Source organism: Vombatus ursinus, unplaced genomic scaffold (assembly GCF_900497805.2).
Source record: "Vombatus ursinus unplaced genomic scaffold, bare-nosed wombat genome assembly UNPS02014786.1, whole genome shotgun sequence".
Classification (NCBI taxonomy): domain Eukaryota; kingdom Metazoa; phylum Chordata; class Mammalia; order Diprotodontia; family Vombatidae; genus Vombatus; species Vombatus ursinus.
The window spans coordinates 4,153,388-4,179,979 of record NW_020954564.1 but is presented as its reverse complement, the minus strand read 5'-3'; the positions used below and the strand labels follow the sequence as shown (position 1 = coordinate 4,179,979).

The following is a 26,592-nucleotide window of genomic DNA, read 5'->3' as shown; positions in this document are numbered from 1 at the left end:
TCTACTATGGGAATTTCAAACCAGTATAACTTAAGTGAGGACCTGAGAATTAAGTGTATTCCTTGGGAATATGATAATGGAAAGATCTGAGGAGAATTTTCTAGAAAGTGGTGATAGGTTACCAATAGGCTACTCATTGAGTAGCCATCCACACTAGGCTCAAAAAGTACAGGATTGGTTCATAAGAGCTCACATTTCTATAATATTCTACAGTCTATAAAGTGTTTTCTTCACTTTGGCCATATGGGGAAAAGAGTACGCTATTATTGTCCCCATTTTACAGAGAAGGAAAACAAGTTCATTGAAGTTATATGATTTGTTTGAGGTAGCTAGGTTCTGAAGGAGATTGTGTTGGATTTGGAGGAAGAAGACCTGAGTTCAAATCCATCCTCAGAAATTCCCTAGCTGTGTGACCTTGGGCAAGTCACTTAACTTCTATCTACCTCAGTTTCCTAATTCGTAAAGAAGGAATAATAATAGCACCCATCTCCTGGAGTTGTTGAGAATAAAATGAAATAATATTTGCAAAGTGCTTTGCAAACTTTAAAGTGTTATATCAATGATAGATACTATTATGATTGCTGTTGTTATTGTTAATGATTACACAGCTAATAAATAGTAGCAGGAGTGAAATCCAAGTTTCTTCAATCTCAGTCCAGTGCTCTTTCCACTATCCCACACAAGCTTCGTAAACTTTCATTTGCAAACCATAAAGGACTATATAAATGCCAGCTTCTATTATTGCTAACGGTGTAGAGGACAAAGAAAAATGGTGCTTCTCTTTCACGAAGGGGAAAACAACAAGCAAAGGAATCAGGAATCCTGATTCTGCCACCGCGTGGCTGTGGTACCATATGGAAATTCACATCCTCTCTGAGCCTCCATTTTTTCCTCAGGAAAATGAGGCAGTTGGAGTGGAGGTTCCCCCTAAATTATTCAAACTTGGGTCTTGAAATGCTATGATTTTCTTCTCCCCCCCCCTTTAATGTATTTTCATTTATTTTGTTAAATATTTCCCCGTAACAAAAAAATTACATTCATTTTTTTTTCAAATTTTACGTTCCAAATTCTCTCCCTTCTTCCTGCCTCTCCTCCTTCCTTGAGAAGGCAAGCAATTTGATATCAATTATACATGTGAAGTCATGCAAAACTTATTTCCATATTATGCTATGATTTTCTAAGCTTCATGGCTCTTTCTGGGCAGACCTAAGGGCAATTATACTTCTTTGTGGGCCTTTCAGCAACATAGTAACCACATGACTTCTCCCCTATACTCCCTCCCCGTACCTCAATGCCTGCTTATCTGCCTACAGTGTTACAAATACACAACAGCTTCAGCATTAATCAACAAACTGGGAAGGGGATGGTGTGTGGTGTATGTGTGTATGTGTGTAGGGGAGGATATCGAGGTAGTTTGCACACTATCGCTTTTAAAGGTGAAAACACCATTACAGTAAACCTTTTTGTGATTCCTGGAATGGGCCGGATGCATTACAGAATCCCAAATTGCCTTCCCCTCATCCTTCCAGATGGCCTATTGAAAGCTTCTCTTAGGTGAACACTTCTCCTACACTCCAGTCTGTCAGGTTCTTCTATCCCTATAGCTGCTGCCTGGTAACAAACATTCTGTCGCTTCTAATGGGTACCATGGTGTCTGCTGGCAGAATGGATCACCTACAGTGGAAAGAATCCTGGGTTTTAAGGCACAGGAGCTGGTTTCAAAGCACAGTAATTTCTACTTACTGTCTCTTAACCTCCTGGGGCCTCAGTCTACTCATCTGTAAAAAGAAAGAGGTTAGGCTTGATGGCCTCTAGGGTCCTTTCTGGGTCTTGATCTGTGATCCATGGCTGGTCCTTCATGATTCCTTGCTAAGCAAGCATGAGTTTCTTGTTTGCGTACAGATTTGTATTATCACCTACTATGGCCAAAGGCATATCACAGATTTTAATCTTAAAATAATTAACATCTTTCTTTGGGTCAGCTATAATCAGCATCTCCTTCTCCATCCCCACCGTCCCACACATACTTTTGTCTCTATCTGTTTTCTGAAGGTCTTAGAAATATCTTTGTTTAGGGTATCATTTTCTATGGAAACCGTGTGTGATTCTTGGGATATGGATGGAAGGGTGTAAGTTATCCTGAGGAGTACCATGGTTCTGATAATCATAGAGAATACTTCATGAAATCAGCTCACTCTTGAGTGAGAGACTGATTTCTCCATAGCTTCCAGGTGACCTCCATTTTCACCCCCACCCCCATACCCTAGACCGTAATTCATTACATGTGGCATATACATCCTCTGTCTCACCAGGGGAATTATTCAGGTTTCTTGTAATTTTCATAGCCTAGTCCCTTTCCCTCTCCCTCTACCCCCACTACAAGATGTTCACCTTACAATCTTTTATTCAAGAACCTCAAAGTCTTTTATGGTTGTTTAATTTGCAACATACCTTCCTGGTCACAGAGTCACAGATTTAGAACTGGAAGGGACCTCAGTGATTAATTTATGGATGAGAAAACTGAGAAAGTGAGAGGTAAAGTAACTTGGCCAAGGACACGCAGGTAGTGAGTAGCCAAGCTAATATTCAAACCCAGGTCCTCTCACTCCAAAGCCAATGCTCTTTCCACCACCCCAGGATGTAAAAACTATGGATCTCATTTAGGATTTTTTTCTGCTTATTTGTAGGATTATGGATTATCAGCACTGGAAGGGACTTTATAATTTAATTCAGCAATCATTTATAATATATGTACCTGTGTGCAAAGGGCAATGCCATGTAGTGGAAAGAGTAATGGCTTTGGAGTGAGAAGCCCTGGGTTTGAAACCCAATTCTACAAACTTCCCTGTATGACCTTGGTCACGTCATTTCAAATCTCAGTGGCCCTAAGACTATAAATCACCAACTGCACTGGTTGGTATTGTCTCATAGGGAATTCCAATGCTATGAAAATCACAGGTCTTAACCCCACCACCCCAAAACATACAAGGTCCTGTGCTAGGTGCTAAAGGAATAACAAAAATAAATAAATAAATGAAAATAATAAATTCCCCGAGAATAGTCAAGCTGGGAGGCACCTTAGACCATCTAGTCCAACCTCTTCCTTTTAAAAATGAGGAAACAGATTAAATGATCTGCCCAAACTCTCACAGGCAAGAGGTAACAGAAGCTGAATTTGAACCTGTGTGTTCTACCCTACCACTCATAGTCTTCTTTCTTTTCTGAGCTCTAACTATTGAATAAAACAACTTACAACTGTGTTCTTGCTACTTTGGAACACCTGTATACTTTTCTGCTTTCTAGAATGTCCAGCCATCCATTGGGAAGGAAGCTGTCAAGCACTTTGAAAGAAGAGATGATAAGTGAGTGAGAGTAAATTCATTGTTGGTGAAACGTCTCATGCTCCTGATGACATATGTGCAGCAAGAATAAGAGAGAGCTCAGACACGATTAGCCAGAGCATCAGAGGAAGATCTGTTTTCTAATCGCACAACCCTCACTTCCCAGGACGTTAGAACTAGAGATTACTGAGTCTAACGCCTTCATTTTATAGATGAGGAAGCTGAGGCCAACAAGAGAAGTGACCTGCTCAAAGTCACATAGCAGATTAGTGTCAGAGCCAGGAGCCCTGTGCTTTTGCCTACAGCAAAATATAGTTATAGGATATACTCATGGCCTTTGTGGTGCACTGCATCAGACTCCAACCTCATCAAAGGATTAGGGGTCAAATGTAAAAGTATCAAAGCAAAGCCTGTTGTTTTTAGGGCCTGGATTGAGACAAGCAGATGTAACCAGAGCCCAGATAATTTACTACATCATACAGGAACCCAGACAAAAAAAGCATGTCTAAGAGAGCCAGCATGGAAGAATGGATAGACAGCCAACCTTGGAGTCATGAAGACTTGGGTTCAAGCCCTGTCTCTGATACATACCAGCTGTGTGACCATAGGCAGGTCACTTGACCTCTTAATGTTCTAGCCAACTCTCTCTAATAAATGAGTAGAGGGAGTTTACACACAGGAAGTTCTTTATAGTAACGATTTCACAGATATGAACCGGACCAGAATCAAACCAAACCACAGTCCTAATAGGAAATAGGGATAGATTGGGATAGGATGGGATATACCTGTTCCTTGTACTCTCTCCTCCAATGTGATCAAACAGTGAGAAGCGAGGTTCTAAACAGCAGAAACCCCAAACCACTCATACGAGAAGCAGTGTTGGATGGACAGTGGAAAGAACACTAGATTCGGATGTCAAAGGCCTCCGGCTCAAATCCTAGCTTTGCTCTTTCACAGGATCCTAGTTCTGAGCTGGCAGGAGCCTGTGAGGCTATTCGGTCCAAAATCTTTGTTTTAGAGAGGTCCGGAGTTGTTAAGTGATTTGTCTAAGATTGCAGAAGTAATCAGCTATGTCAGATGTGGATTTAAACTCAAGTCCTCTGACTCCAAGGTCAGTGTTCGTTCCACTCTACCCTATTGCCTCTCATTTACTAGCTGTCTCTAAGTCTCAGTCTCCTCATGTGTAAAATGATCTCTGAGGTTCATCCCAGTTCTGAATTCTATAGGCCTATAACAAATTTCTTGTGAGTTATATAATAAAGAAAGAAATGGAGGGGGGAGAATGAAAAAAAATGTTTACTTGAGAATAAAAACTTTCAGAAATGTTCCGTTTAAATGTCATCTCTAACACAGGACTGTGGTAAATGTGTGCAATAATGTTATTACCATTATAGCCATGTATACATGGTTACTAAGCATGGATTTTTTTTTTAAATACTGTGCAATAAAGCACTGGGAAAAGTTAAAAACATAGCCCAATACCTCCTGCGTGTTTGAAACAAGGCATGTTTCCCAGTGTCCAGAATAGAAGAGCTGGCGAGATAGAGGAGATTGGGTTTTGAATGTCCCGTACTATCCGCATGTACTGTGTTTACAGGCAGCAAGAGGGAATCTGAGGTGAATACTAGAATTGGCTCTCAGGTTATTGGTCTGAGGGTAGAGGAAATTCATTTTCAGTATAACCTCAGAAATGTCAATTGTATTAGAAGCCATTTGGCAAAGAGTGCTTCATTCTTTGAACCGACAAGCGATACCCTGCTCTCCTGCTTCCAGGTTCCTGCTTAGATTGCCAAACAGCCCTTCTGTAGTCCTCCGATAAATTTACATTTTCCTCTCTTTAAATACAAGCTGGCCATGAAAGTAATTTGGCAGCCTTCAGACAGACTGGGTTTCAGTTTGATAACATGACCACGGCCAGAATATTATTTGGCCTTGCTGCTACAGCGGCTTGTGTAACACTTACTAACATTTTTTCTGTAAGCAGTCTAAGGGAATCATGGAATCCATTCCTTCCTGCCTCTGTCCTTTGCCCCCTTTCTTCCTTCTTGATATATACACGTGCCTGTGCCCATAAATACACATATTTATTGCACTCAAGGATTCTTGAGTTGCATCCACCAACCAATCAAGTGAAAAAAAAAATCTGGATGCTTGGTCCACAGAGACCAAATAACCAATTTAAGTCTATTTGGGAAGGGCAGCTAGGTGGCACAGTAGGTAGAGTACCAGCCCTGGAGCCAGGAGGACCCGAGTTCAAATTTGGCCTCAGACACTGGATACTTACTAGCTGTATGACCCTGGCAAGTCACTTAACCTCAACTGCCTCACCAAAAATATAAATAAACAAATTAAAAAAAAAAAGAACTATTTGAAGCTGAGCTAATGGGAATGGTTAGACCTGACTTTTGAAGCCTATGTTCAATAGGAACATAGCATTTTGATTGGATACTAGCTGCTAACTTCAGTTTTGATTGGCACTGGTACATGGACTACATGGCCCTGTACAGGTTGGATGCCATGTTTTGTGTGACTTTCTAAAAAGTCAATCATTTTATTCTTCTACTCACAGTTGTGTTTCTCTATTTATATTGATGAGTCATATGTAGAATCACAAGTCTCTAGAATGATGAACCATCCCCTGAACTCTACCGGTAGGGAGTTTGAGCACAAAGGTAGTGTGGTAACAGAGGAGAGAACACTAGCTTAGAAGTCAAAGGGGCTTGCATTTCAATACTGACTCTGTGCCTTACTACGTGTATGAGCTTAGACAAACAATTTGCCCTCACATGGCCTCAGTTAATTCATCTGCAAAACAGAGGGTGGAGATCAGGAAAGATAACTGCTCTCCAGCTTCTACATTTATAATCTTATGGTAAGATACATTTTGGCATCTTACCCAAGTCACTGCCTCCAAATTGAGCAGGAAATGTACTTCCTGAAACCAAGCACCAGCTTAGTGGACTAATAGACAGCATTCTACTCTGCCATGAAGGAGACTCAAACTATTTGTGAATTTTTGTTTTCTACAAAGACAAACAGTGAGACACCTTATTTTGTTACCCCTAATATAAGTGAAATCCACAGCTGTAGGCCCTTTGGCAAATCACTTCACTCCTATGATTGATAATTGCTTCCTCTGTGAAAAAGAGGGTATTTGACCAAAATGATCTCTAAAGTCTTTTTTTTTTTAAACTCTGGAACCTATGATTTCAGCTTTTTATAGTTAGGAGCTGAAACACTGGATTACTTCTTATTAGAAATATAGCCTAATAATGCTTGTGAGTTCTTAAATGTTTCATATCCCCTACTGATCATGAGTCATTTTATAAAGAAGTTGCACTACTATGGTATGATACTCCTACCTTGCACAATTCCAGATTTTTCTTTGGGGCCTGACCTCAGCCACTAGTGGGCCTTAGTTTCCTCACTGGCAAAATAGGGGAGGGAGAGAATGTTGGGCTACCTGACCTCTGAAGGCCTTTGTTGCTCTAAAATTCTATGACCTTCATCTTCAAAATGGGACAATCATCCTTTATCAGGGCTACCTGGTCCACAGGAGTGGATGGAGGATCAAATGAAAAATGTATTTGAAAACATTCTGAAAAATTAAAAATCCTATAGAATCTGTCCAACCAAAGGGAAAAGGACCTATTTGTACAAAAATATTTATAGCAACTCTTTTTGTGGTAGCAGAGAACCAGAAGTTGAGGGGATGCACATCAATTGGGGCATGGCTGAACAAGGTGTGTATATGACTGTGATGGAATACTACTATGCTATGAGAAATGACAAGCAGGATAATTTCAGAAAAATCTGAAATATTTATATGAACTGATGCAAAATGAAGTGAGCAGAACCAGAAGAACATTGTACACAATAATAGCAATATTGTATGGTGATAAACTGTGAATAACTTAGCTATTCTCAGAAATATAATGATCCAAGACAATCCCAAAGGACTCATGATGAAAAACGTTATCTGCCTCCAGAGAAAGAACTGATGGAGTCTGAAGGCAGATTGAAGCATACTATTTTTCACTTTATTTTTTTCATTGTTTTGTTTTGGTCAGTTTTCTTTCACAATATGACTAATATGGAAATAGGTTTTGCATGATTGCACACGTATAACCTACATCAAATTGCTTACCATTTTGACGGGGGAGGGGAGGGGAGAGGAGTAGGAGAGGAAGAGAATTTGTAATTCTAAATTTTTAAAGTTAAAAATGTTTTCACATGTAATTGGGGAAATACAAAATATTCAAAAAATAAAGAAAAAATAATTTATCCAACCTCTTGCTGCCAGACTATTCTCCCTAAACGATCTTTTTCATTATGACACCTAAGAATGGCTTCCTATAGCTGACCGCAGAGGTGTTAAACATGTGGTCTACAATCCACATGTGACCCACAAAGCCACATGTAGTCCACAACATTTCCTAGTGGGGCTGAACCAGATTAAAATGTAGTTCTTATCTGATTTTAACGTGTTGATGTATTAATTTTTTTAAAAAGAGAGATATATAAACACATCTGGTTTTCTAAGTCAATATGTGGCCCAGAGGGATCTTTAGGCATGGTTTATTGGCCCCGCATTTCTATTTATTTGATACCACTGGTCTACTGTATTAAGTCTAACTCTTCTGGCTAGCTTTCAAAACAGACTTATCTAATACAACATCCTGTGATTTTCTAACGCATGCCTGCTATTCTGCTGTCTCCACCTATGACATACCATTCCCCAACTCTGTGCCTTAGTTCCTATTGTTCTCCCCTTCTGGAATGTCATCTGTGTGCCTCTCTTTTGATGGCCTAGATCCTTCCCATTTTTTTTTCTTTTTTGGCGAGGCAGTTGGGGTTAAGTAACTTGCCCAGAGTCACACAGTTAGTGTCAAGTATCTGGTCTGAGATTGGACTTGAACTCGGGTCCTCCTGAATCCAGGGCCAGTGCTCTATCCACTGTGCCACCTAGCTGTCCCTGATCTTTCCCATTTTTCATGGCCTAGCTCAAGTTGCTACCTGGTCCATGAAGCCTTCCCTGACTACCCTTGGCCACATGGAGTTCTGTCTCCTATTAACGGCTATGGGACTTAAGATTCATGACCACATCTTTTAGTACTTATATTGTTTATTCCACATGAGCTCTTTATGTCTTTCCAGATACATTATAGATTGTAGTAAGCAGGGACCATGTTTTAATTGTTTTCTGTATGGTACTATCTATAGGGAAGAATATAAGAAGTGTTTAATATAAAATTTTGATTGTTTTATCATAATTATCATTATCCCAATCAACATCATCATTATTGTATCCTTAGAGCTGGAAGAAACTATGGTTGTTATTTAGTCAAATCTGTATTTTACAGATAAGGTGAGTTCAAGAAGGTGGAATGACTTGGCCAAGGTAATGTAAGCAGTAAGCAGCAGATCCTGTCTTCAATTTTAGGTTCTCTGGTTCCAGTTACATCATAAATTCAAATGTACAAATCTATCACCATCATCAATATCACCATCACCACCACCACTGCCACCACCATCATCACATTCATCAAAAATAATATACTAACTTACTAGAGGCCTATTTGAGACAGGACTTACAGAAATATCTAGATTTGCATTCCACTTCTGAAATATGGTCAGGGTACCCTAACATCCTTCTAAAGAATTCTATAGCACCATGAAACACAATCAGATAAGCCTTGGCATATAGAACATAAGCTTTCCATGCACTCACAGGAGTGAGGATATCACTAAAGGCTATTGTCAGGGAACAATTCATTGAAGAGGTGAGTTTGCACTTTAATGCATCAAAGAAAGATGAAGGAGGAACTTGAAAATACTGCTTATTACTCTCAGTTCTGTGATGAACAGAAAGGACATGGTACAGTAATCTGAAGACATCACCCACTTAATAAATGTTGAATTAAGAAATGAGGAAAGGAATAAGCATTTTAAAAATATCTACCATATGCCAAGCACTGTGTTTAGCACTTCCAAAATATTATCTCATAGGAAAGTGCTGTAATTGTCCACATCTAATAGTTGAGGGAAACAGAGGTTAAGTGAATGGATGAAAGCACTTACCGAAGAAATGTCGCTCTCCTCACACTTGATCCTGCACTCACTGTTGAACTGGAAACCATTGGTACACTGGTACAGTCCATGGAACTTGGGTGGCGGTGGGTCACATGTCACAGGTACACAGGCTCCTTCCAACCAGCTGCCGTCTTGGGTACACTGGATCTTGAAAGCCCGTCTTCAAAGAAGAAATGAGAAGAATCATTTGAATGAGTGCATTGCACATAGAAAGTATTTAATGTTTTGGAATGAACTGAATAAATGAATAGATTAATTTCTCAACCACAATATTCAAATTTGAATGTCAAACTCCAAGGAGTAGACATTACATTGAAAATATATATGAAGTAAGTTTCATCTAACTGACTTCATAAGGAGTTTGCCAATATTATCTCCTATGTTGGAGTGGATGATAGATGATAATATTTGTCTACTAACTAATAAAGTTTCATGACTTAAAGCTGGTGAGGACCTTAGCAATTATCTAGTTCATTTTTTAAATGAAGAAACTGATTTAGAGAGGTTAAGAAATTTGCTCAGAATCACACAGGCTAGAAGAAATAGAGACAGGATTTGAACTTAGGTTCACTGTCTACAGATCCAAGACTCTTTCTGCTAAACCATGGCTGCCTCTAACCTTAAGGGAGGCAGGGTCTTGATGTTAAACCAAGATTTACAAACATTAAGTTAACATTATAATTTCTAGGCTAATAAATTGCTAGGCTTGTTTTAAAGTTGAAAGGAACCTCAGGAAAAAAAATCGAGTCCAGTCCCTTCATTTTATATATGAGGAAACTGAATTCCAGAAAGATAGTGATTTTAAAATGTGAAGGCATGACATGTGGGGAAAGAATGAGGTTTATTTTATATAATTCCAGAGAGAAGAACTAGAACCAATACGTGGGAACTCTATTCATTTCAACCAATGGAATAAATTATGTTGGGAGGTTGTGAGCTCTCTGATTCTGGAAGTGTTCAAATAGAGGCTGGATGACCATTTTTTAGGGATGTTGTATTTGGTGCTCCCATAGTAGCACAGGGCTTGCTACCATAATAGGTACTCAGTAAATAACTGTTGATTCATGTGTCGATTATGCTCTAGAAGCCACAATAGAACAACATGGAATAATGGATTCTTTGCGATGCTATGATAATGTATTCATCTAACAGACAATAATAGATTCAGATGCCCACTGACCAAGTTTCCTTCCACCACGTGCCCTGCTTACATTTTTATCTTCACTTACTTCTTCGACTTCCGAGAGGAGCCAGGCACGTGGTACCCTGGTTTGCACTTGTACTTGCAAAAGGAGCCCACTTTGTGCTTGTCCTCTCGGCACCGAACAGTCTGGAGATCAGCGTTGGGCACAATGGGAGGGGCCAGGCACATCAGTTCACAAAGTGCCTCCGGGAAGGACCACAACCCATCTTCCATACATGTCAGGAAGCTATTGTTTCCTGTTGGGATGATGTATTTAGAATTAGCATTAGAAATCAATGGCAGAGTAGAACTATGCTACCTTTATTAACAAAATGAATTATGTAAAATTAGAACTTTTTTTAAGTTAGAATTTGCCTTAGAATATAGAATGCAGAAACACAATATGTTAATACTATAAAGAACATAAAATGTCTATTATATTAATATTCTATTAATAGATAATAGAATATGGAATTCTAAAGATAGAAATGACCTTAGGAACCATTGAGTCTATAAGCTATATCTCATAGAGAAAACTGATGTCTATAAAAATGGAATGTTTCACTTAAAATCACATAGAGAAGCAACCTGCCAGAGTCATGACTACAGTAGAAACCCATGTCCCCTGACTCTCAAGTCAAAGAATCTTGCTATACTATTCAGTGGACCTGGAGGGTCATCCACTCTCCAGACCTCATTTTAAATATAAGAAACCTCAGGCCAAGTGGGGAGAGCGGAAGTGATTGGCCCAAATGAGAGCAGGTAGCCTCCCCTGAAATCACCACCTACTGACAAATCTCAGTGGCATACTCATGGCACAAGACCAGTTAACTCTTCTCTCTGTACTTCTATGGTTCCATCTAAAAGAATGGAGACATTGGCTAGCTTGCCTGGGCTTCTAAGGAAATCTCAGAGGCTTTGTAGTTCTCAAGTTGCATTGCTGAAAATCATGCTTTTCAAATTCCAGTGTTTGTCTAAACCTTGCTGATTGACCCACATGAATAACACTTCCCAATATAGCCCAGGCTTGTACTGATAGTTGTGCTGACCATCATTGGCGAGCTGGTCTGCTTGGGTTTTGCAAATGAAAATAAAACACAGTGAGGTTGTCAGATGATGTATCATGGTGATGCAGATGATATGTTGATGTCAGATGATATATTATGATGAAGCAGCTTGGCCAGAGCTTCCCTGAGACAATAGTGGAGAAACAATTCACATTTCTCAACATCCTTCTTGTCACTGGCAACACAGAATATCTCATATCTTCCTTCCTCCCCATTAAGCTGCATTGTCCCTTTCTTTCATTCCTTTGCACATTTATCAAATTAGCAAGGAGCTCCTCTTTAGTACTTGCCTCCTTTCCCTCCTCTTTCTCCTCTTCCTTGTCTTGTATGATTCATCCAGTGAGTGAAGTAAAGGCTAGCATCTACAAACACAGCAGATGCTTCTGTGTTGATGAACTGTTATATTACAAACTCTGGACAGTTTGACGTCAACAAATAGATGAGCCAGCAGGAGCGAGAGGGTGATTCATTCAGTTTCCTGCAAAGTGGTGAGGCTTCCTGGGCATCAGGGACTACATGCTCCAATCACTTCCTTTTCTCTTACTTCATTACCTAGTGATGTTCACTTAGTACCATTGTCTGGAAACCACTGGAGGTATTGGAGCCAGACATTCTATTATGTAGAGACATTGAGTCTAGGCCCTAGGTCAGGCTACTGCCCAGTAGCCCATGGCCCAAGCAGGACTTGGAAGGGAGCATAACAAGAATGTTTCTGGGGTTATGACCTATTAGTGAGTTTGAGGGAGAGGTCTGACATTTTTTTTCCCCTCATGAGTGAAGAATCCAAGTTTATACCATTGGCCTAAGTTTTACAAGAGTACAGTGGAGATCCCATGACAAAAAGGAACAGTTTGGAGTTATTATTTCAGCCTGGAAGGTGCCTTAGACTAGGTGGCTTGCCTAAGTCCACACAATTAGAGAGTAGGAAAAGCAAGTTTCAAGTTCAGGTCCTCTGACTCCAAATCCACCAAGGAACAGATATATCAGGAAAGAAAAGAGCTCCCAAACCCTACAAGTGAAGGATTGCTGTTGCTATCATAGAATGGAAGAGTCAAATTTATTCATGAACGTTAAAAGAAAAGCAAATCGCTGGGGTATCAGTCGACAAACAGACACATAGCAGACATTCAGCAGACTGAATAGAAGACTGGAAACCAAGGAAGCAAGCAGATTGAAAAGGAAGGTAGACGTGGGAGAGCATGAAGAAGGATCTGTAAGAGGGAAAAGAATAAAGGAAGAGAATTATTTGGGAATTAGCAAGAACAAGAGGATGAGGGGGAAAGCTTCAGATTAGTTACTGCACACCAAGAAGCACATCTGAACTCCTCTTGGTTGCTAGGGCAGGGAAACACTGAAGAGGACAAAAGCAAAAGAAATCAAGGCCTCATATAAAGAATTGTCTTTTATGTTGATGATGTTCCAAGAGCTCATCCCCAGTCTCCAGGGAAATCAAAGAGTTAAAAAGAAACTATGTTCCTCACTTGGCAATTCCAAAAAGTACGTCAATTGTTCATCAAAATGGGGCCCTCCTGGTAAAAGTGGGGGCAAATCCAATTTCATTTTGATGGTTGAATTGTTCAAAGTTTTATGTGTCTAAATGGGAATAAAACTAATGGACACCCATGATCAAGTCTACAAAGTCTGCTGAGAGAAAAAGAGAGAGAGAGAAACAGACAGAGAGACAGAGAGAGAGAGAGACAGAGAGATTGAGAGAGAAAGACAAGAAGAGACAAAGGCAGGGAGAGAGAGAAACAAAGACTGAGACAGAGTCAGAGACAAAGATAGAGATTGAGACATAGGGAGAAACTGGTGAGATCATCTCCAGAGTAATAATAGTTGTCATTTCTATATAGTATGTTTAGGTTTACAAAGTATTTTATTATTAATGATATCATTTGAGCAATGATTCTTTGAAGCAAGCAGGGCAAGTTTTATTACCCCTTTTTCAGAAGAGGAAACCAAGGCCCAGAGAAGTGAAATGTCTTGTCTAAGATCACACAACTGGTAAGTGGCAGAATGAGGATATGAATCCAAGTCTGCTCATTCTAAAGTCAATGCTCTTGACATCATGCCAAGCTGTCTCTCTCAAATATAACAAAAGACCCAAAAAAGGTGCATCTGCATAGTTCCCTCTTCAAAGGAAGTCCTCCCATGACCCAGCTTTCAAAGTGGCATCTTAAATTGATGTCCTTTGGTGAGCTATGATTTCACCAACTTCCCATCTAAGGGGAGGGATTTGTGATCTTCACCTACTTGATATGACTGAAAAGGTATTGATTTATACAAACATCCCTGCAAGGTCAGGAGCTTACAGAGCTTCAAAACACTGTGCAAACCTTAAAGCTATATAAAGTAACAGTGAATACCCTTTTATCCTGCCCTAAAACAAGAATCTTAGGATGTGAAAGCCAGAAAGGACCCTAAAACATAGAACATAATAATGTAGACTGTTGTTCCGGAAGAAGCCTAAGAGACTAGCCCAACCCCCTCATTTTGCAAAGAAAGAAGATGAGGCCAGGAAGGGGTATGGAAAGGGGAGTGACTGGCCCAAGGCCACATAGTAGCAGACTTGGAACTGACAGCTTGGCCTCCTGACTACCAAGCCAGTGCTTTTCTGACTCTGGTAAATAAATGTCTCTTTACCCTGAGAAGACAGATGGCTCTCTTATGTTAGGAGACCCAAGGTGGGAAGGGGAGGAGAGGTCATTATGAGGAACATGAAGTCACTGGCCTGGAAGGAAAGGGGTGAAGATTCAGACATGGTTGATAAGAGCGGACTCCTATCATATCTTTCTGCAAGCTTTAATGAAAAGGGCATCTTCACTTCTTTTCTTTTCTTTTTTTTTTTTTTGGATCCTTTCAGAGACCTTGAATTAAAGAATTTTCTAAAATCATAATGTCACATGAATATAATTCATTAAAGGAAACAACATGGTACAGAAGACTCTTGAGCTGGGGAGTCAGGAGAAAAGAAAGCAGTATGCTACAGTAGAAAGAACCCTGGCTCGAGAGTTGGAAGAATTGGGTTCAAATCCCACCTGTGACTTTCACTGGCTTTATGACCTTAGGTTACTTACTTATCCTCTCATTTCCTCCTCTGGGAAATGAGAGGGTGGCTTAGATGATCTCTAAAGTTGAACATGTGAAATTCCTGAGTTTTAGGAGAAGATCTGAGTAACCAGGAAAGGTATCTGAAGTAACAATGGACTAGACTTGATAACTAGAAAAAAAGACAGAATCAAACCCTGGACTTCCTTACATAGCTGGGGAGAGCCCATTCTGGAAATAGGGTATGCAATCCTCACTGCCCATAGACAAGTACAATGCTCAAGAAAGCTGTGCCTGTCCCAAGGCCCAAGTAGAGGAAGAAACATGTGCAAGAAAAGAGGAGTTATAAACTTCCTATGAAAGAGGGCACGTAGACACATTTATGTAGTTATTGCAAAGGTAGGAAGCTTGACTTTAGACCATGATGACTGCAACCTTAAGGAGCATTTTGAAGCAAAATAGAAACACAGAGAAAGCTTGGAACTAGGAGCTCCCTTCACACTCTCCCACCCCCAAAGTTCTAATGGAAGGAGGTTCACCTGAGTCACCAAATCTTAGTGAGAACAAACCTTCCTGCCCTTGATTCTAGCTGGTACAGGCAGGTCTCTTTCCCTAGGTTTTGAAGATAGAGCACCAAGTGGGATTGACAATCAGTATGTTTCAAGACAACAATCAGTCCAAACAGGTGAATCCTCCCAGTGGCATCCATGTGTGATTATTAAGGGGAAAGGATATGAGCAATTAACATAAATGATCAAGGTGATCATTCGCACGGGGACCTCTTTTCATTGTGGGGGCCTCTGACACCCCCTTGAGAGACAGTATACGGGAAGGGAACATGGGGATAAAGAGGGCTGGCAGAGAAAGATACAGCCAGGTGGGTGCAAATCATTCTGATTAGAAATTATTATTAACCAAAATAAAAATGCTAATAATCAATGCTAATTTATACAGCTTCCATCCCCAGGGGCCTCTGATTGAGATGAGGAGTGTGATTTCCGTCTGGAGTTATTAATACATCTCATGTCTTAGGAAGCTCAGATGAGTAGAGAGGATTAGAGGGGATGCCTGTTGGTGGTTTTAACACTTCCAATGGTTTCCAGGCCTCACCAGTACCTCCAAGTTGTTACCCTCTCCTTCGCTATTTCAGGCTAGGCACGTAAATCAGTTCCTGGCATTATAGGAGAATAACTGTTCAATTACGTTGAAATGAGTTGAATCATAAGAATTAGAATTAGAAGAGACCTTAAGGAGTTCTATCATCAAAGGACCATTGATTTAGAGCTGAAGGACACTCGTAGGCCATCTAGGCCAACCTCCTCATTTTAAAGATGAAGAAACTGAGGTTAAATAACTTGCCCAAAATCAACTTCATAGTAAGAGTCAGAGTTGAGACCTAAACCTAGGTGTTCTATGCTCTTTCCACTGTAACATACTTGCAGATTAGAAAAATGATGTCCTCCACATATTTCCTGAGACCAAGGCTAGAGAAGAAGAGGAAATACCAACAAAAGATTCAGAATCAGTCTCTTTTCACCCTGGAGTCATCCACAATTTCCTTCCATTTAATATGAAGTCTTCTGATTGCTCATTCACTGCTTTGCCCATTTTTATTTTCCTCTTCCAATTCCCAACCTGACAGCAATGAAGGTGGAGGAGAATGACTTCAGACCCAAAGCCAATAATGACCCCAGCAGGCCAGCTTAGTCCCAGTCAGCATTTTGTGGGTTAGACTAAAGGTTGTTCAGTCCTTGGCTCTCCATATACAGGAATATGGAAGCCACTCTCTAAGGATGACCCCTAAAGTTTCCCAACTTGAACCAATCCCCTTTATAGACCCACCTCTTAATATGTCTACCGTTGAATGTCCTGGCCTCATACATTTTTAACTCACTTGAAGGGAATAAAACAAATGTCCATCACCTAAAGACCATTCTCACAATGAGCATAGATGCTGAGGGGGATATCCCATTGGCTTTGTAGTACAGTAGTGTTGCTTGCATCACTCTGAGCTCATGCTCCTGAAAGTTCAGGATAAGAGTCTTTTTATTCCATTTCTTGGTCTTTTTCCTTTTTACCTTTAAAATAATCCATCATACCTTCCGTATATACTCTTACAGTTATAACTCATGAATTGAGTTGGAGTAAAATAAATTGAATTGTTCTGAACTGAACCAAATTAACTTGGCATGGGATAACCACAGTCTTCTGGGTTTTAGTTGATAATGGAAATGATTAAATACATCATCAAAACCCTGCATGTTTTCCAGGTAGGCTTACAACTAGTCCTAGCACTATTCGTAAATTACTGCTAACTAACCACACACCCTCCTGCATACCCTAATAGAAGAAATGAGAATCCACCAAGACAGAGAGGAATTTATGCCTAGGTTAATCTGAGAATAGTTCTGTTACTGGCCAGAGTCAAAAACAGGTTCTGATTGTTTTTTTTTTCTTTTTTTCTGTCGGATGGCAATCTCCTCACTTGTACTTCTCACTCATTTCTTTCTTCATCTAGGACAATTGCATCAGTGAAAACAGAAGCGTAGGATATCAGAGGGGGCAGAAACCTTAGCATATAGTATGGTAGAACTGGAAGGAATCCTGGTGAAAAGAACATTACACTATATTGAGATTGTAGGCTGCTAGAGCTGCAAGGGATCTTACTGGTCATCTAGTTAAGCTATTCAGTCAATCAATAAACATTTATTAAGCACCTACTATGTGCCAGGCCCTGTGCTAAGTGGTGGGGCTACACAGAAAAGAACAGTCCTGGCTCTCACGGAGCTCTCAGTCTATTGGGGGAGATAATATGCAAAACATTATATACAGGGTAACCTTGAAATAAATAGACATATAAACAAATAAGGCTATATACAGGATAAATTTGAAATCAACGAAGGAAAGGCACTAGAATTAAGGGGCATTGGAAAGACTTCCCATAGAAAGTGAGATTTGAGCTGAGACTTAAAGAAAGCCAGGGAAAGCAGTAGGCAGAGATCTAGTTTAACAAACTTACTTTATAGAGAAGGAAACTGGGGCCCTGGAGAGGGGAAGTGAGTTTCCCAAGGTCATATAGGTAGTAAGTGGATGCTCCAGTTTGGATTCTATTTTATTATTTGCCCCACGTTGCCCCCCTGGCAGATTTCATAGGAATCTCAAGGGACAAATATCCTTGTCAGTCCCTTCAGTTTTCTTTTTGTTTTTTTTTTTTGTTTGTTTGTTTTTGTTTTTGCCTTTTACCTTGGCACCCAGGAAGACCACATTAAATAAATAAATGCAGTTAGCTGAGAGAGATCAGCAGCAAATTAGCCTCCAGTGTAAAGAAAACCTTGGTTATCACCCACCACTATCAAGTTTTTAGTCATAAATAAACATAAATGAAATATGGGGGTATATATATAATGGGATATATATGTATATATTTATATACATATACATGTATATATGTATGTGTGTGTGTGTGTGTGTGTGTGTGTGTGTGTATGTGTGTGTATCCCTTTCTTTTTCCTTTCAAATCTTCTTCAATGCTTCCTATGGTCTAAAGTAAGTAGTCATAGTAGACATACAATACCTTTTAGCTGAGCTGGGAGACGGCACTGGAAGGAGCATTTCTTGCCAAATGTGGTACCTTCAAGACAGGAGAAGGTGGCTGGGTAGACATGATACTGGTCAGGGATGCCACAGTCCACAGGTTCACATGACACCTGTTTGTTCCACTTGCCCTCAGTGCAGGTAACAGTGACACTAGACCCAGACTAAAAGGAACACACAGGAGAATTTGTTAAAGGTAAGAAAAAGGAAGTGGAAGTGAATATACATGTATCTGACACTTTCCTTTGATAGAAGAAGCATCTGTGTGGTGCTGTGAGTTCTGCGGACACTTAGTAAATTAAGGTTCCAGTCTTGGCTCTGTCATTCAATACATCTGTGATCTTGCACAACTCAATTCTATTCCATTTCTGGGACTCAGTTTCCTCATTTGTGAAATGGGAACCATATTCTTTGTCCTACCTGCCTCAAAGGATCAAGTGAGACAGTAACTACAAAGTGCCATGAAGCATTAAAAAAGGTATAAAAAAATATGGATATAGTAATTAAATAGCTTGTTTTATTCTCAAGTGGTCTTGAAAGAGATGAGTTGGTGGCATAAATGTCAGGGTTAGACAACTTAAGAGTCCAAAATCATAGAAAATATACATTTAGTAATGACATAATGGAGTGGATAGGGGAACACTAGATAGGACAGTATAATAAAGTGGAAAGTTTTAGAGCTAGGTTCAAATTTCACACTGACACTACTTAGGTGATCTTGGGCAAGTCCCTCAACCACTCAGGGCCTCAGTTATCTCTTCTGTAAAATCAGGAGGCTAAGCTAGAGGGCCTCTAAAGTCCCTTTCAGCACTAAATCTATGATCCTATAGTACAAGAGTCCAAATACTGGTTCTTCCACTATCACATAAAGTTACATCATCTTTCTGAGTCTCAGTTTCCTCCAAAGTAAAATAGTGACAGTAATATTTTCTCTATCGTACCAAGTTCTTACAGAAGTATTTTGTAAAATTAAAGCTTTATAGAAATATATTATTATAGATGTGTTAGCTATTGTTACCATTATTCTCTTTATAATACCCTACTCTATGCATCCTTTCCTTCATTTTTCTTTTTTCTATCTCTCCCTCCTCTTTTTTTTCTTCTCCTATTCTTGCTTTTCTACCCTTCCCTTTTGTCTCCTTTCCCTGCTGCTTGGCATTAGGGCTGCCAGGGGTTCCCAGGGACAATGTGTAACACCTCTGGGGACTCTTGGAGCCAAAGATCTAAGAGGTCCCCTGGGAAGAATCCTGAAAGATCTTCCTGACTCAATCCCCTTGACATTGCTGCTAGGAGATGCTGCCCCATTCTCTTTGCTGGGCAGCTGTGCCCTAAGTGACTTTGGGACCCTTTTAATGAGACCAGGGTCCCAGTTCATTGGCTTAGCTCTGGTTTGGGTCATTAGATGCTGTTGTCTAATTCCCCCAGGATTCCAGTTGCATGTGGTTAGTTGTCTTCCTTTTCTACCTCATATCCTAGGTCTGTGGATCTACCAGCTGGGGCTTCTTCCACAAGGGAAGGGAGTGGGTCCTATCAGGAGGCTAAGGTGGGGAATGGAGTGAAGACTGCCCTCAGGTGTCAGATAGAGCTAATATGACCAGGACATACTGGGAGCTAACTCTCTTATCATTATACTTAGAATGGCCTCTTAGGTTAAATCAGGAATTCTTAACCTGGGCTCCCTGAGCTTATTTTTTTTTTTAATTTTAATAACTATCTTTCAATATAATTAATTTCCTTTGTAATCCTATACATTTTATTTTATTCATTTAAAAATATGATTCTGAGAAATTCTGTCAAAGTCCATCACACACACATACATACACACACACACACACACACACACACACACACACACACAAAAAGACCCCTACACAGAAGGGTTAAGAGTTCCTGAATTAGATATATCATAGAGAGGGAACCATAACAGATTTACACAGAAGCAGATAAGGAGAGGGGAGTGAACAGAGAGTGGAAAATGACAGATAATTTTCATTAGGCTATTTCTTTTTTTTAATATTCAATAAAATGATATAAAATTTCCCCAGTGGTGGTGTATGGCTGCAAATCATGGATAATGTGATTATAAATTTGGAGCTGGAAAGAACTTAAGTCCATCCAGTGGAACCCCTCTTTTACAGATGAAGAAACAGAATTCTCCCAGAGAGGTTAAGTTATTTGCCCACAATCATGCAGAGAGTGTCAGTGGTGAGGTAGGTAATTTAAGGATCTTCCCAAGCTGACACAGTGAACATCAGAAGGAGGGCTCGGACTGAGGTTCTCTGACTCCAAAATCAGGCGCTGTTTCTAGCATACCACACACAGGACACAACAGAAGAATCATAACTACAGGCCATCCAAAATACAGTGGAAAAACTATCCATATGTTACCATTTAATGTTTACCATTAGGAAGACTTCCCTGCTGTCTCAATTTGCTACAGGGCTTTCCCTCTCCTCTTGTAAGCTCCTTGAAGGCAAGGACTGTTTCATCTGTGTCTTTGTATCCCTATTACCTAGTACGGTGCTTTGGACATGGCAGGCATGTGATAAATGTTTGCTGAATTAAATTAAATATACTGTCAAGATGATGGATGACTTGGAAGAGAAGTGGCCTATTTACATAGTGAGAACAAGGATAACAAATGGCTAATGATTAATGATCATGATGATGACAGCAGCTAGCATTTATATAGCAGTTTAAGGATTGAAAAGCATTTAACAAATATAATCTAATTTTATCCTCACAAATAGCCTGAGAAGTAGGTGTTATTCTTATTGCCATTTTACAGATGAGGAAACTGAGGAAGACAGAGATAAAGTGACTTGACTAGGGTCACATAGCTAGTAAGTGTCTTAGGCAGAATTTGAACTCAGTCCATTCTGACTCCAGGTCCAGCGCTCTAGCCACTGCACCACCAGCCACCTAAATGAACTTATATCCATAAAATAGTGACAAAATTCATAGCAAGGCCCTTAGTATATCAGGGAGCTCCTCTCTGGAAAACTGGGTGGGGGGGGCGGTATTGTGGAAAAAACTCTCTCCCTGAAATCAAGGGCCATGGGTTCAAATCTCCCCTCTGATGTTTAACACCTAAGCAACCCTGGGCTAGTAACAACCTCTTTGGACATGTTTCCTCATCTTGAAAGTGAGAGGGTTGGATGAGATGAATTTTGAGGTTCCTTTTAGTTTCGTTTCAATGAATCTGTAGGAAGCACACAAGCTGAGAAGGTAGACATAGTTATAATCTCTATCAGTGGAAAAAACACCTACATCCATAAAGACTCAGATTGATGATAGTGCTAGACAATATTTTATTTTTTTTTAATGGAAAATTCCCAATCATATTGTCCTGCTTCATTGGATTTATCAAAAGTAAATTCAGGTTTCTTTAGACACTACAGTTAAAACAACATATTGCCATATTGATATGTAGATTCTTTTTATGAAATTAACTCTGAAACATAACCTTCTTTTATACTAACATATTCTAACCCTGCTCCATTTTTATCTATATAACTTTCTGTAATAATCACATTGTACCCACTCTGTAAATGCTGCAACAGCTTTTGGACAAACATAACAACATTCTGTACTAGACCTGGGTTTTATTGAGAGGTCATCCTTTGGAAATCTTTTATCCTCTTTTCCCCCATGAACAGGAGGATCTGATTTTCATTTTGTTGTTGTTAATAATAATAGTAATAATTCACATTTATAGAGTATTTTAAGGCATATGAGACAGACAGTGTGGAATAATGGCTAAGGGTCCCTCAGGGAGATCTGAATCCAAGTCCCATTCTGACATATACTGGGTATTATCCTGGACAAGTTATTTTACCTCTCAGTGTGCCCACCCACCACCCCCCAGCAACTCTCTAAGAATAAGCTGAACTCTCTAAGAATAAGAATATGTTGGTCTGAATTGGCAGAGGATATTTTCTCATCAGGAGTTCTACATACCAGTCAAATCACACATGTGGACCTCTACCACCACCCTTCCCCACAAAAGGGTAGGGGTAGTTACAAAGGACACTTTGCATGGTAACTCTGTGAAGTATATAATATAATTAGTATTATTCTCCAAGTTATTGATAAAGAAACAACAAAGTAGTGAAATGACTTGCCCATAGTCACATAGTATCAGAATTTGAACCCAGGTTTTCTGCTCCTAAGTCTAGTGATCTTTCCAACATACCATGACATCTTCGGTCCAAGCTACAAGTGTAGTTCCCAAAGCACATTGTGAACAGCCAGATGTATTATTATTTCTTTTGGCAGGAGAGCAGGAGACAGATCACAAAACTTAGAAGTTTGACTTATCTCTTTCTCAACTCCACCAATGCTCTCCAGTTATTGGGAGGTGGGAGTGGGGAGATTACAGTGAACTTAATGCTTTCATAAACACTGGCTAAAAAGGCTATCTGATTAGCTTGCTAGCTGAGTTAGACTCAAGGGAGGAATAGAGGTAATGGGAAAATGTGTAAGGTCTACAGAATTAGAGATGCATGCCATCCAACAAATGTTCATTTTCTGAAATCTAGGGAAACAGAGAAAAATATTTGAGAAGCTGTATAGCACAAGGGAAGGAAAAGCAGACTAGGAGTTGGGCAACCTGGATTCTAATCCTGGTTCTACCACTCACAGGCTATGTCATCTTTATGAGATTCAGATTATTCCTCTGTGGGGTGAGGTGGTTGAATTGGACTAAGTCTAAAGATTCTACTTCATGGAGATATTCTATAATTTTTTGCAAGGTAATGGTAGTAGAAAGAGAAGGAGGTGATTTTTTTTTTTTTTGTCAGTAGGCTAAAGGTGGAAGAGATCCAAACCCCAAGGGAGAAGCCACTGGTAACAATGCCAAATGAGTGACAGTCATCACCTGTGGCCTTGAGGGTTTCATTGAGGAGAAGGGCTGGCCAAATCACTGGAGTTTTGAAATGCCAAACATTGATCTGGGATTTTAAAAGCAAAAGATTTTTTTTTTCTCAAGCACACATCAAAGGTACCTGAAATTCCTTAGTGCCAAAACACCCTAATTGTTTCCGTAGGAGTTTGGACCTGTCTGTATTTGATACATGGATATGTTCAGAAGAGAAAAAGCAGCCAATGGCCTGGAAACTCCCATGTGGGCACCTTTTCAAAGGCAGAAGCATTGCACAAATAGATCCTGTCAGTAGCAAGTTACAATGTCTCCTAGGGCAGCGTAGGACGGCAGCAATGAGACACTACACCACCTTGGGCCCAGAACCTACGTCAGAGCTGTAATGCTACATAATCCTTAGGGTCCTCCCATTCCCATACTCTTTCTCTGCTACCTACTGGATGCACTGCAACATACAAAAGCAAGCTTAACCAATCAACAAGATGGTTTATTCATGTCTGGTTGAGCAATCCAATGGGGGAGAAACCCACTACTGGAAAATGTTATCAAGTCACAAATCAGATAGAGAAGTGACCTTAGAGATCATTTGGATCATATATTTAGAGCTGAAAGGTACTTTATAGGTCATCTGACCTAGCCCCCTCATTTTACAGATAAGCAAACAGATTCAGAAAGGTGAGAAGAAATTGACTCAAGGTCACATAGGTGATACATTATCAGATCTTCAGATTCTAAATCCAATGGTCTGACTTTCCTTTTCTATTTCACTGGCCTCATCTCAATAACAAATTGTATTTTATTGTGGGAGGTAAGCAATCAATCAATCAGTGAACATTTCTTAAGCCTCTATCATGTACTAGGTGCTGGGGATATAAAGAGAAGAAAGAATTAGTGTTTATCCTCCAGGAGCAAAGAAATCACATGTACAGATATAAGGAAATGCAAAATAGACACCAGGTAACCGGAGAGGTGGGGCAGGGCAGATATGAGCTGATGAGATCAAGAAGGGCTTCAGTTAAAAAAGGACATGCTTCACTTGAGCCTTGAAGGAAACTACGGTGATGAAGGGGAGGGGAAGTATTTCAAGTACTGAGGACAGTCAGGGCAATGGCATAGAATACTGTAGATGAGGAACAGTAAGAAAACCTGTTTGACTAGACCATATGGTGGATGAAGTGGAACACTGTGTAATATGGCGGGAAGGGAAGGTTATGGTCAGGTTGTAAGGGTTCTAAATGCCAAACCATATAAGATTCTAGAGGTAATAGGGAGCTACTGGAATTTATTGAGCAGAAACCTGATAAGACCCAACCTTTAATAAAATCAAAAAAGTTTTGATTTACTCAGGAAAAAAATTATATGTAATTTTATTATTATTGATTATTAATGATTAAAATATATAAATTTACTATATTTAGTGACTTCCCATGCCTAAAAAATACAGCCCAAACTTCTTGTGGAAGGTATGGGGCTAACTGGCCAATAAGGGCGCACAGTCTTTGGTTCAAGCAAAGAATGTTCTGCCTCGTATCAACATATAGAGAAATTTAGTGAGCCTGCTTCTGAAAGTCTATGATAGAGGGGCATCCCTTTACTTGCTTCAATTCAGGACACATGACTATTCTGTGAAGAGGACACATAAGTATTCTGTTTTCTACATGGTGATGAAGAACCTTTTCAATGGCTTCAGAGCTAGAACAGAGAGTATATCCAAAAGGCTTGAATAGACAAAAGCTCTCTCTCTCTCTGTCTCTCTGTCTCTCTCTGTCTCTCTCTCTCTCTCTCTCTCTCTTCTCTCTCTCTCTCTTTCTCTCTCTCTCTCCTCTCCTTTCCCCCCACCTCTCTTCTACCCTACGTTCCCCTGTGGGTGAGGCAACAAATTCTATGTCTCTGGGTAGAAAAAGTGAGACTGACAGCTGCCTTATCTTCCCATCTGGCCTGCCAAGTGGTAGCAAATGTATGGCCATCTCTTTTTCTCCTTTCGTTATTGTATTGATTATTTCAGGATAATACCTCTTCCACGTGATAGTTCTTGAAATATCAATCATAACCACTCAAAGTATTCTCTTCTTCCACCTGAACACCCCCAGTTCCTTCAACTCATCTTCATATAGAATGATTTTCCAGCCTGAAATACTGGTTCTCTTCATCTGGATACATTCCAGTTTGTTAGCATCATTCACAAAATATGGTGCCCAGAATGAAGTATTATATTCTAGATGTGGTCTGAACAAGATAGAAAATAATGGGATAATAACATATCTCATTCTAGATACCATTTTTCTCTTAATGCATCATTATCTTTTTGACTGCCAATTGGATTTGTAAACCATGACCACTCCCAGATCTCTTTCATATGAACAATTGCCTTGTTATGCCTGTTCCATTCTGTCCTTATATGATTAAAAAAAAAATACAGACATATTGGAATTTAAATTGTTTTATCTTATTAAACTTGTTCTATCATTCTGGTTTTTCAAGACATATTTGGATAAACTAACAATAAGTCATACCTATATAGCATTTTAAAGGTTACAAAGTGCTTGCCTCATAGTAACCCTTCTGATTTAGTCATTTAACAAACTGTCTGTCTCTCTCAGCACTGAGTCATCTGCAAATTTCATGAGCATACTACTTATGCTTTCATCCAAGTTGCTGATGAAATAATTGAAACAAATGGATTTGAATTGATCCTCAACCCTATCTCCTCTTTTTTGTTGTTATCTATACCTTTATGTTAAAACAACAACTATTTTATTAGGATCTTTTTTTTTTTAAACATAATTTCTAAATGATTCCTGCCTACTCTTTAGCATGCCATCCAACACCCTTTGGTCCAACCCTGGAGAGGAGGTAATAGGACTTTTCACTGAGAAGAACAATGTTTCAATGACTTCCTCTTTGTGTGACTTTAAGGCTTTCTATCCTTTCTTACAGAGGCTCATCAAGCCACTACATATTCTTGATAACTCCTGGCTTTTTCTGAGATATTTCTTCTACAGCGGTAAGGAGGTCAGACCAATACCCATATATTTAAGAGTCTGTGAGTTTTCAGAAAAGAAAGACCAGTTTCCAAAACTCAAGAAAGGTAACATTACAATAACAGTACTTCAAATTCACACTGCTCTCATTTCCAGAGGCCTTCAAAGTGTTTTACTAGTTCTAGCATATACAGATGGATCATGGCTTTGCCCTTGGCAGAGATGTAGCTGTTCAAGGGACAACCTCAGACATTGGGCAAAACTCCAGTAGCCATGGGACCTGGTGGCAAGGCAGCCACTGGATTTAATTCCCACTGGAAAGGAGGCCTGCAACAACTACCAGCTGGCTAGCCTCAGCGGACATACCAAAATGAAGGCCTAGGCCTCCAGCCACATTACCTCC

At 39.8% G+C, this 26,592-nt stretch overlaps 1 protein-coding gene across 1 annotated transcript in view; it reads right to left on the bottom strand.

Annotated features, from left to right (window-relative positions):
- LOC114046873 (pappalysin-1-like) overlaps positions 1 to 26,592 on the bottom strand; it is a 280,259-nt gene that overhangs the window by 34,323 nt on the left and 219,344 nt on the right. The window contains exons 15-17 of the mRNA XM_027867456.1: positions 18,307 to 18,490; positions 10,664 to 10,874; positions 9,423 to 9,594 (exon numbers count right to left, since the gene is read on the bottom strand). Of these exons, the coding sequence (XP_027723257.1) occupies positions 9,423 to 9,594; positions 10,664 to 10,874; positions 18,307 to 18,490 (567 nt within the window). The remainder of the gene's footprint in view (positions 1 to 9,422; positions 9,595 to 10,663; positions 10,875 to 18,306; positions 18,491 to 26,592) is intronic.